Genomic DNA, 12,515 nt, shown 5'->3' on the forward strand with positions numbered 1-12,515 from the left:
GAAAAGCAAGCAAACCATAAAATTCCTCGGATATCAGTTTTGGGATCTGTACAAAGTAATTTTAATTGCGACCTAAAGCTGATGAAAAACTGTTATTAACTAAAGTTCTACAATAGGGCTAAAAGAACAATTCCAGTTTTGGCAGTTTGGCAATACTTGAGAATTTGATATTCTAGTATCCGATGATTATAATTCTTGTGAAGTATGGGCAGCTTAACCTTAATACGAGCAACAGACCGTCTCTCCATTTTTATTAGTGTTAGTCCGTTATACACTATAACACAGTCAAGTTCTCCAATAAAGGGTACAAAATTTGAGAGTTTAAAGTAAGTAGACTTTAGTAGAATAGTAGGTCAGATTAAGCTAGTAAAAATTTTCAGTGTTTTGAATAATATGCTTTAATGAGATAGGGTGGGGGGAGGGGGAGTATAAAAAAATGCTTTTCCCATAAAAGTGCCATTTTCTCGGAATGTCACGAAATCGTTTGCTTTATATATATTAGCGATCTTTAAGATGGGGCCACACTGCCATGACGATAAATAACAGTTCGAATAGGAATAAGTTTTTCTATTACACAGTAAAAAGATAATCAAAAATATACTGGATATTTTGATATGTGATTGAAAAACGCGTTTGGGGCAAAAAAACGAAAGGTCCAGTTGAATGGTCCAGAAATTATATCTAAGAGGATGATACTCCCCCCACAGCCCCCCGGATAAGGGTTTTAAGTTGTAGTTTTTATAAAAGCTTTGTTGTAGAAACTTGATCCTTCAAGTGATCCTTCAAATAGAAAAAATCCTTCTGGTATTCGATGGATAGTAATTGAATTATTATTAAAGGAAAAAGTATGCTGATACTGTTCGATGGAATACAAAGATTGCAGCTTCGTTATATAACACAAAGTAATTGGATCCAAATGATAAAAATAATTTCTTTCAGATAAAGTATTTCACACCCAAAATACCCAAACTTTTTAATCACAACATTTTTGGATTCAGTGGTTTCAGATTTATTCATTCACCAAATCAAATTATGATAGTCCTCAGATTTCTCTTAGAGAATGATTTTAGATTATAATAATTGAGAAGTCTCTGTAATGTATATTACACACAGGAAGAAACTGTGGTGGGTAGGTCAATTCAAAAGATATTGAGCTAAAAAAAAATTTCACAGAAAAATTTCAGTTTTGGGGCATTGACAAGTCAGTTGCCTTTTACAAGGAATATTTTTAAGTTTTTTAAATAAAGGAAAAGTAAGTTTGGTATAGAAAATACCACTGTTAGAAGGGTTATTATTTTGTTCTACTGATGAGCTTTGCTGAATTTCCATTCAGTGCAAATTTTCGATAAGAAAATTTGCACTTCTCTTCTCCTGGGTTTACTCAAACCTTTCTTTGTCCTTATGTGCAATATTTCCTTAATAGTTCCAATTTTATCCGACTTCCGACTAGACCTATGTTTAAGGGCTCTCACACTATAGTATATGAAAATTTGCTGAAATTCTTTGATTTTTCTACTGAAATTGCTTATAAGCAAAAAAAGTTTTGTCCTTAAGACATTTCTACTAGAACACAATATTGACCAGAGTAAATTACCATAGCCTTATTTGAACTGATTACTTCCATTAGCAATCTTAAGGCATACATACAAATGAAAAACTTTTTTCCTGTGATTAGCTGCCCTAAGGAGGGACCTCTTATCAGAGGTTGTCCTAAGAAAGCTTTACTTTGTATAAACTGGAGTTTCCCCTTTAATGTAAGGGGAATTGATCGATGAAACTAGCGGCATCATTTGATCGTCCAACGAATCTTTCAAATGAACTGAATAAAAAAAACAATTTTGTTCAGCTAAAGGTAAGGAGCAACTTTAAAACTTAAAACGAATAAAAACGAACAGAAATTATTACGGATATGAGGAGGGTTCTTCCCTCCTCAATACCTTGCCCTTTACGCTAAAGTTTAACTTACTATTCCGATTATTTAAGAATGACCTCTGAAGCAAATTGGCCGTTTAAGTAGAATAATATGCTTTTTTAAAGTTCGAAAAAAATTCAGCCTGAAAAGTGAGGTATTGAGTAGGGGATATCTCCCTCACATCCGTGATAATTTCTTTTCGTTTAAGTTTTAATGTTACTCCTTATTTTCAATTGAAAAAGTGTGCATTTTTTAAGATTCGGATCTTTTCTTTAACAATACCGGGAAATCCAGCCACCCCTCCGTAAAAAAATTTCTCTACCCCGCAAAAATTCCTTAATAGAAAGATACTCAAACGTGACCCACGCCAGAAAAATTGCCTCTCCCGAAAAACATCCACATACTTCATAATAGTCAATACTATATGTAAGCAGTGGGCAGAGGTCACAGCTTTCAACCCTTTCCTCGAGGGCTGTGGAGAGTCAAGTAATTCTCAAAGACATATTTATAAGATCTTACGACTATACTAAACAAAATGGTAATACAAATTTTTATCGGGTGACTTTGGGAAAAAGCAGGCGTGGGAGGGGGCTAGTTACCCTTCAATATTTTGGTCACATAAAAAGGGCACTAGAACTTTTTATTTCAAATAAAATGAGCCATCTCCCAATGTTCTGGGATCACGACACGATCACCCATTGGAAAAACAAACCGGAATAAAAATAAATAAACACACATCCGTGATCTTCCTTTTGGAAAAAAATGCAAAATTCTGCATTTTTGTATATTGAAGGTTAAAACCTCTACAGAGGGGTTCTCTGACATGTTGAATCGGATGGTGGGCATTTTATTAAGATCACTTGATTTTTTGGTGGGTGTTTCTTCCCCCTTTTTCAAAAACTGGCCAAATTTTCTCAGGTTCGTAGTTTTTGATGAGTAACATTAAACTTGATGAGTTTTGTATATCTTGAATAAGCATTGAAATTTGATTCCTTTCCATTCCATTATGTTACATAGCGACCCTTGGCTCAATTCAAACAAGCATCTATCTCTTTTTTGGGGCCTCTCCCAGGTAACTCAGCGTACCCCCGGGTGGAGGATAAAGGAACGCCCTACAGATATTTAGGGTACCTCCACTAAATAGGAGCCGTGGACCAAGGTAGCCTAGCTCCAGGGGTCCATAATTGAAACTGGGACACCCTCACCCGGGGTAATAAATGCTTGTGGAGAAGGAAGGAGGCCCCTTTGATGAAGACTGAGCTGGGACCATCAGTGTGTGGACACGTCCCGTCAGCTGTAAGCCTTCTCCCAGCAGCGGGTTAAATTGCATGGTACTGCAGGATACCATTTTGGGAGGATCCTCTTCAGGAGGACAACTCCAAAAGGGCGGATGATCCAGACACGGAAAATGACCCCTACCAGTTGTCGGAGAGGAATGGCTAACCGCTGTCTACTAATCAGCCAAGAAAACCTTGCGTGGACCAAGGGGAACCAAGCTCCTGGGGGTCCATAATTGAAACTGGGACACTCTCACCCAGGGGTCATAAATACACATGGAGGAGGAAGAAGGCCCCTCTGATCGAGACTGAGCTGGGCCCATCAGTGTATGGACACATGCCATCAGCTGTAAACCTTCCTTCGGCAATGGGTTAAATTGCATGGCACTGCAGGATACTATTGTGGGAGGATCCTCTTCAGGAGGACAACTGCAAAAGGGCGAATGATCCGGAAACAGACAACAACCCATGCTGAGAGGAGTGGCTTATCGCCGTCTACTAGTCAGCCAACAAACCTCTTTTTAACCTATTGATATACGTATTTGAAAAAACGATTAATTATGAAAGCCAGTGCTACCGTGTCCGGGATAACCGAAAAAGACCACACGTTAAGAACTACCGTGTCCAGGGCAACCGACGTTGTGACGACCGTGAATCGTGTGAATATGACAACTCCAATCTCTGATGCCAAAGAATTACCAAAAACAACCCTCTTAGTTGGTACCCTCAACACCTGAACCCTTGCTAAACAAGAGTAAAAAATTCTTACTTCTGAGAGAGATAAATCGATACACTTAGGAAGTTAGTGGTTTATCTGAAACCCACCTTCCATTCACTGGTGAAAAGAAACATACTAACGCCACCCTTATTCTCTCTTGACATAATGATGGGAAACATCGACAGGGAGTCGGCTTTCTTCTGTCCAGGAGAACTTGAAAATCTCTGATGTCTGAAACACCCATATCCAAACGACTTATTATGATCCACCTGAAAGGATCGCCTGTCAATATGACAGTAATCCAAGTTTATGCCCCTGGCTCTAGTAGAGGCGATGGAGAGACTGAAACCTTCTATCTACACCTCAAAAGTCTAATTGGTTCTGCCCCAAAAAAAGAATGTGCTGTTTGTCATTGGTGAATTTTATACCAATACTGGCAAAGACCCCGTTGGCCTTGAAGATGTGATAGACAAATTTTGCCACAGGAAACTAAAGAAAAGAGGGTAATACCTAATAGAATTCTGCCGAAACAGCACTTTTGTCATCACGAGTACAATCTTTAAGCACAGACCCCAAAGTAAAACTACTTGTAACACCCCTGATAAAAACTCAAAATCTCATTGACTACATCTAGTCTTTGATTTGTCAACCGTGGCTGATACGGTCAAGCTTTCAGGTGGTAACTTTGACAGTGACCACTTCCTTGTAATTTCTAACTTCAGAATAGGCTTAAAACAGCCTCAAATCCGTCTAGGAGGCTCCCCAGATTTTGAGTAGATCTCCTGAATGACAAAGAAACTCAAAAAGCCTACATAACCACACTATCTGATAATATTTTGAAGCTGACTTCAAACTTACCCCCACCAATGCATAAGAGTGACATTGACAACTTGGTGACTGTCACTATGCAAATTGTCCCTGATGTTGCTCTCTCCACATTGGGTGTCCAGAAAGAAAACGAGAACCACTGGATCATAGACGAGATCGTTCATTTCTGCGACGAAAACCACAGCGTCACCAACGAGCTTGATAGAGAAACCAGAGGCCAATGAAAGCAACTTAAAAGGGTGGTAAAGAAAGCAGTAAGTCCTGCTTACCTCACCTTTTTTAAAGACATATGTGAGTAGTGTGAAACGGCTTTTAAGAAAGGGGACTCACGAGTTAGGGAAGTTGCTAAGAAGAAGGAGCTTGGGACTTGCTCCCTTCTTGACGCACATGGCAACCATATACAATTCACAGATGGAATCCGATCTAGATGGAAAGAGTACTTGGAGAATGAATTAAATTCAATCATCGTTCCTGACCCAGCTGTGCTATCTAGTTTCCCCCTAATCGCTACCGTCTAAGTCACTTCCCTTTCGCTTTGAAACTAAAGTAGCCATCAGAGACTTGAAGACCAACAAAGCTGTTGGTCCTGATGGAATACAGCCTTTACTTCTGAAAGTTAAATGTGAACCCTTCGTTGATCTAGATTATAACGTCACCACACCTGCCTGGGAAGTAGGTCACTTCTTCGCACCATGCTGTGAAACCACGATAGTCCTTCTTCATGCGAAAGGCTTACAAACATTCTTTGACAACTACAGACCCATCAGTCTGACCAGCCATGCTGCTAAAATAATGACAAAGCCATGCAATGGCGCATCCGAGCCATAGGATCAGCAAACATTCCAGAATACCAAGTGGGTTTTAAACCAAATAGGTCAACAGTCAATCAGATCTTCATAACCCGTCAGCTCATGGAAAACTGTCTCGAACGAGCCCACTTTATATTGCAAGCTCTTCATAGATTTCAAATAGGCCTTTGGCCTCGTTTGGAGAGAAGGTTTATGGCCAATTGTTCTTCACTTAGGAATTCCGGCTAATATAGTCTCCATGATAAGGGACATGTACAGGAAGTTCGGACGGACTTACCAAAAGCTTTGCAACATCAACCGGTGTTCTAAAAGGTTGCTTAGTGTCACCGGAGCCCTTCAATTTCTTTTTAACTACAGTCCTTTCAGTAACTGATACCCCATCTGGTACCCTCATAGGAGGGGTAATGATGGACAAACTTGCCTATTCCGATGATATAGCTCTAATTTTTGGGTCCCTTTGTGATTTAATTCTGGACTCACATCGTCCACACGACAACCAACCTCTTTGGGACGATCTTCAACACCTCGAAAACGAGGGTCATGCATTGCTCATGTAAACCTTATCTTCAGGTAAACTCCAGCCTCTACTTTGAACATCTTAATATAGAGTGAGTCTATGAAATTACCTAACTTTGCAGTTTACTCACCTCCGACAATAACTACTCCAAATATATAAAGAGACACCTGGCACTTAAGAATTCCAACTTTAAAAGTCGGATGCCCATCTGCAGGAACAAGAACTTATCAGCAACGCTTAAAGTGAAGCTATTTAACTCGCTTATCACCATTACAGCCTGTGATTCCTGGGCTCTAAAAAAAGATGATAAGTATCGTCTTATTGCCTTCGAAACAAAATTGTCTTGACGTATTGATGGTATCACTTATCATGATAGAATTTCCAACATCAAACTTCTCCGTAAACTCAAGGTCAAACTAACCATCCTCGACAAAAAAAATTGCCGCACCTTGGATGGCTAGGGCACATACAACAAGATAGCCTTAATCCTGAAGATAACTTTTGATGGCCGGGTACTTGGTTTTTGACCTAGAAGGCACCCCCACAAAGAGATGGAAGGACAACTTCTCGTCCCTTATCCTACAGTATTTTCTCCACCTCTCAGGAGATAAGAGTGAATACAGGACTTAAATCAATAGAATGGTGTAAAGAAGAGGCCCCAAAGTGACCTCCAAGGACGGATGGGAATTAAGTCAAGTTATTTTTATCAGGACTCGGTTTCTTAGAGTTTCAGTTACTATTGGGCCGCACTGTTCCTTGCTTACAGCTTGTTACCACAAACTGTTTGTAAAATCCATTTTTTCTTAGAAGAAACTTTCAAACCTTTTTATAAATTTCATACTAAACCATAAACAAACAGAAATCAAGCCCTATAATAATTGAAACTCAAGAGAGCTATCTATTTTAGAACTGTGTCGCTCTCTCTAAAGGAAAAGTGACACTTTGGTCTTTGGAAGATTAAATGAGTCTGGCTGCCCAATTCTTATTTGTGGTAATATCTGTTCCTTTTAAGTTTGACTTGATAATTCAGGTCAGTTTTTTTTCGTATTAGTATTCATTTATTCACCCGTAGCAACGTATGTTATCTTTAGATTTGATATAATTATTCCTTGTAACTTATGTTTGTCGCGGGTTTCCTTTATTCATTCATAGTATTACCTCTTCTTTTTCAGTTGGAACTATTATAAATGACTTCACTTTTGCTCATTCTAGGTTTTAGTTACAATATATTTGTTTATCTTTTTCCGAAAGTTTTTTATTAATTTCTGTTAGTTTTTTAATAGACATAGATTTTTTAATACGTATTTGTAGGAAGATTTTGAAGCATTCTTTGCCTACAGACGGATGCTTTTGAAATTAAAAAGTGGTCTAATGCCTGGATGGTAAGTTTTAAGTCATCGAGAACACAAAATTTGATGATCTAAGTACAACATATACACCCCAACTTCATCTTCATTAATCAAGTTAAAGTCGACGTTAATAAGGAAAGTCGACGAGCTACGTCTCTTTGGAATTCATATCGCAACGGATCTCCCTGATCCAGGAGCCTAAAATTATAAGCTTCAAGCCATAAGAAAAAATTTTCACCTTTTTCAAAATCGGAGGAGCCAATTTTTTTGCTTTTCTTTTTTTTTTGTGGCCCTCCTGGAAGCAAAACTTTGGATATAGGTTTTAAGCTGATCCGAAAAAGGTGTTTTCGACTATTCCTGGGACCATATTTGAGAGAACTCTAAGCCTAAATAAGATTTTCTTAATATGTAAGTAGGGAGGGGTCAGAAGGCACTGATTACACTACGTGCTGCCATCTTTAATTGAGTCTAAAGCTGTACGTACGTAATTTATTCAAGGATTATTGATCGAGTCTAACGGGTCAATGACCCCTTTTTCAAGGTCGATTTATTTGTTGTTTCTATTTGTAATTCTCCCGGGGGGATTTCTCTTAGTCTATATGGTAAACTAAGTAAGCTATAAAAATAATGAGAAAATCAAAAGGTTCTGCCGAGGAATTTTACGATCACATCATCTGAGCCGTTATAGCTTATCTCGTGCCGTTGAGGGCTACAACGACTGCTATGGTTCTCCTCCAAATTTATGGCCCCACCACTTGTGACGTTAAGGACTGCGCCGTACGTGGCGTTAATGATCGACCGCGCTGCTCACTGAACGCGAGAAAATAAAATACGTAACTGTATAAATGTAATCTCTTTTCCCTGGGTTATCTCGAAATCAATTACCTCTAATGTTAAGTAGAAATCAGATTCCTGGGAGCGCTACCGATGGAGACATTCGAACTAGTTACCTGCTGTGTGATTAGATAAAGATACATAAATAAAACGAACACAAATAGAAAAGCAATAGATTTATTAAGACTTACATTTTAGATGTACAACAGTGCTTCGCTTCAACTGACGACAATAGTGGCTGAGATTACAATAATGACCAAATCTCTACAATGACTGCATAATAATAATTTGAATTGCAATGCCTGAATGCCAATAATAATAATTGTGATCTACGAATGCCTCGAAAAACACTTTTTTTTCACTTTATCACACAAATATAGCATCTGCGCTCTACTAACTTTTTCACGATTGGCCCAAGTCCTCTGGAGGGGCTGCTACCTTGTAATTAGGTTCGCAAACTGACTTCATTATGCTAACTCTCTATCCAATAATTTGTTTTAAATATTTCTATGATTTAAAAATTGACACTGCTCTTATAACTTAAAACTTCCTGAGAAACTGTGTATCTATCATTTTTCTTATTACCAATTATCTTAGCGAAATTCAAAACCGATTAGCGTCGTTGTTTGGCTGAGGCTAAAATGCAATTTCTCTTTTGGCTGATTAATAACTTTTCTTTTTTGAAACGAGATTTAAACTTAATTAGAGGAAGTCGGAATTATCTTTAGAAAGAAAAAGATTTAATTTTTTTGTATTTTAAATATATCACATTTTACTCACGGTGCATATTACCCATCCCGTTATTTAATGATGTCCCGTCATTAAGACTTGCTTGACCTTGGGTTTTTGAAATATTTGCGAATTATTTACTATTGGTCCTACGTAATTTTAATTGACATTGTATTATTTTATACTTTTATATAAAATTAATCAGGAGCGCTAAAAATTTTCTCTATTACTTTTCTTATTTTATTATATATTCCTTTCTAAAGTTCATCTACTGGATTAAGATTATTTATGGTTCTAGCCTAGCTACTATACTAAAGTTTTTTTTCTTTTTCTACATCTAACAATGATAACTTTTACATTTCCAACAAGGTTGGGGCTATTCTGCCTTTACATAAGATTTTTTTGAGAAATCACCTTTTATAAGTTTTTTTTATTTTGCTGACTATAGGGTACACTGCTTCCTATCTACGCTAAATTAAATGAATAGTACGACAACGCTACACATAACTATCTGAACATCTAACACTACATATAAGAACGATTTAAAACACACAATATTATGTTTACCACGTTCACTGGTAAACATTAGAACACTTTCACTGGGAATGTTTGCTATGTAATTTTACTGATAGGATATTGGAATTTTTAAGTTATCGAAGTTATTAAAACGTAGCATATGTAAATTCACACCTATTTCATCACCATTCATGTCTTTTGGGGTACTCAATCCTTCTGTTGTAAATTATGGTCCTTCACTCCTTTCGTCTTGGCAAAATTTTTATAACACTTGCAATATAGTTTCTTCACAGAACAGTTCGAGCATGATTATGTTCATCTTGGACGAAACGCCTTCTCTAATTGTCAAATGGGAAATGATACTCCCAGGTACAGATGTGTGGAATCTTGATATCAGATTTCATTCTCACCTTCTGTTTTTGGATAGTTCATAGGGTGCCTTATCATTAAGGGGTGGAACACTGGGACTGCGTTCATTTTCTTCTCAGCATATCATTCTTGGGATATTTTAAAGCACATAGAGAATGTGATTCTCGTATAAAATTGTTCATTCGTGCATTTAGAGATTACAGTTCTCTTATAAAGTTGTTCGTGCCTGGCTTGCGTCTATTAACTTTTGCGGTGATTCCTTGGCTAATGACAGGGGAATTGATGTTTGGATTTGGAATGGGTCGACATCAAACTTTAGTGACTCCTTCAACATATTGTCTTTAACTTGTGGGAGGGGTATATTGTCACTTAGGGGTTAGTCACTGGGACTAATTTTTGTTTCTGTAGTTCAATGGTTGGTTTCCAGGTCCATTTTTCAGAAATTATTTCGTGATGTTTATGGGATAACAGAGATATTAACTTTTCGCATTTGATAGAGGTGATAGGATGGATTCCAAGGAATAGTCGAAAGGAATTCGACGTGTGAATCTGTGACACGTAAATAATTTTTGGGATCATCAAATATCATAACTATACAGTCGTATGGTACATGGGTCCATAACGATTATCAAGGGTGGTATTTATGTACTTATATCTCGTACTGGTCGATGGGGTTCTCAGTATTTATGTGATTATATTGTTCGATAATGCACTGGATACTGAGGTTCAAATATAGTTTTACCTGATACGCAGTATGGTTCGTGGTCGAGGAAACAACGATCAAAGGTAACTATAATTTTCGTAAACGAAGCTGGGATGAAAATTGCCTGGAGTCTATGGTGAGTACTCTTCGTTGGTTGAGGTTTGATGAAAATAGATGCTACTAGGTTGTATCTGCGCTGAACTACGCATTGTAATGATTGATTTCCACTATGTCAATCTACTTCCTGTAATAAAAATAACGAGGCAGAATCACACGTTCTTTAAAACAAATAGTCATAACACATAATAAGTAATATGAATGGTTACATTAAATGGTTAACATTACACTACAAGGCAATATTAAGCAAATGCCAATATTAGTATGCATAGATTGTTTTTAACAAAATGGCAATGTTATTTCGCTTATAAGAGATTACTTCTCTTAGATTTAATTAATGTCCCTTATTATTTTCCTTGATATACTTTATTACACACAATTTAACTTAATCTTTCTCAACACTCATTTAATTCTATATTAGGTTTAAAATAACCATTTAAATATAAGTTACGCTACATCATTAAGTTTGAGGTCTAATTTTAGAAACATATTTCATGCCTGCATTGTTCACACACGTCCGTGCTGTTTAAGAAACGCATGTTGCAGCGTCAGAGCAACACGAATTTACGTAAACTACACTTACAATGAGGGAACAAGACACAGCAAGGACGAGTGGAGACATCTATACCCACTCGTTGTCTAATGTCTTCCCTATTTCTTGGCTTACACGTTCTCATGGGTTTCCGGGTTTAACTTCTGCATTTCTGCCGTTTCCCCGTGTTCTTCCTTTTGGTTTTGCCTTCTTAGTCTCAGGATTTTTCTATAATTAAAAATCAGTAAGATTCTCATGGTCAGGGAAATCGCGAATACGAAACATACGGTCAGTAGTATGTTCCACCAAAAATTGGTTGAGAATAATCCGTATCTATTATCCACGTACGTTAATCTTTGATCTTCATTTGTAAATAGGGGAATCTGGGAGTCTAATGCTTCTCTTATTTTGTAAGCCTTAATGTCCCTTTATTTTTTTCTATTTTGGACCATATCGAGGTTATCATTTCCTCACTTTCTATATTGGGAATAGTGTACGACAGGTTAATTGGTTTGAAATTGATTATTTTGGGACTTATTATATTCGTGCTCGTGGTAATTAACGGCGTTCGAACAGTTGACTCTTTAGTTACAAGTCGACATCCTTGTTTATTGTTATCGTACCCACATCTTGTAACATTAATTCTGTCCTGTAACTTGGATCTAGTATTTCTGTATTATTATAGCAAGGCAAAGCTCCCACAGTTTCTCTAGGAGCAGAAAATAACCAGATCATTTTTAAGGTGTATAAATATTTATTGTTTAGTACTTCCTATCAAGGCTTCTTTCAGATGGACTAGATACATCGTGCTGGAATGGGACGTGTAGATTTTTTGTATTAAAGGAAATTATTCGAATTAATTATATGCAATGTGACTTTTTAATTAGAATTTGTTTTCGGGAACTGATATATGTTGAAAAGATGGTATCAGACGGTTTTGAGTCGTGCGAAGCCTTGATATATGTTGAAAAAAAAATTCTACAGCGTTTTTTTAATTGTATGATTTTTACTTGTGAGCTAAGAGTCCTTTATGACGCCTACCCATTAAAAATCATTTTTTTGTATTTTTAAGGGTATTTTAATTTGTTCGGTTTCTTAACCGTCCTACTTGACTGTTTGTTTACTTTTTCTTCCGTTTCTTTCGGTTTTTTCTTTTTAGGTTTTTAAAGATGTATAAAATAAAATGTTTTGTATTGTTTTTTCAAAAACTCTTTACCGTTTAATTTTTTTTACTTCCCGTTCTCTGCCGCTGAAGTTGGTTTTGATTTCCCTATTTCTTTAACTACTATATGGTCTGATTCGCTG

General features: G+C 37.0%; 1 protein-coding gene across 1 annotated transcript in view; it reads left to right on the plus strand.

The window, feature by feature from the left end:
* Positions 1-252: 252 nt before the first annotated feature.
* Positions 253-12,515, plus strand: part of LOC148947363 (uncharacterized) — a 43,670-nt gene continuing 31,407 nt past the window's right edge. The window contains exon 1 of the mRNA XM_089095776.1: positions 253-326. Coding sequence (XP_088951902.1) covers position 326 — 1 coding nt within the window. The 5' untranslated portion in view covers positions 253-325. The remainder of the gene's footprint in view (positions 327-12,515) is intronic.

This window comes from Artemia sp. Qi Xiang Cuo, chromosome 10, assembly GCF_049724085.1.
Source record: "Artemia sp. Qi Xiang Cuo chromosome 10, ASM4972408v1, whole genome shotgun sequence".
Classification (NCBI taxonomy): domain Eukaryota; kingdom Metazoa; phylum Arthropoda; class Branchiopoda; order Anostraca; family Artemiidae; genus Artemia; species Artemia sp. Qi Xiang Cuo.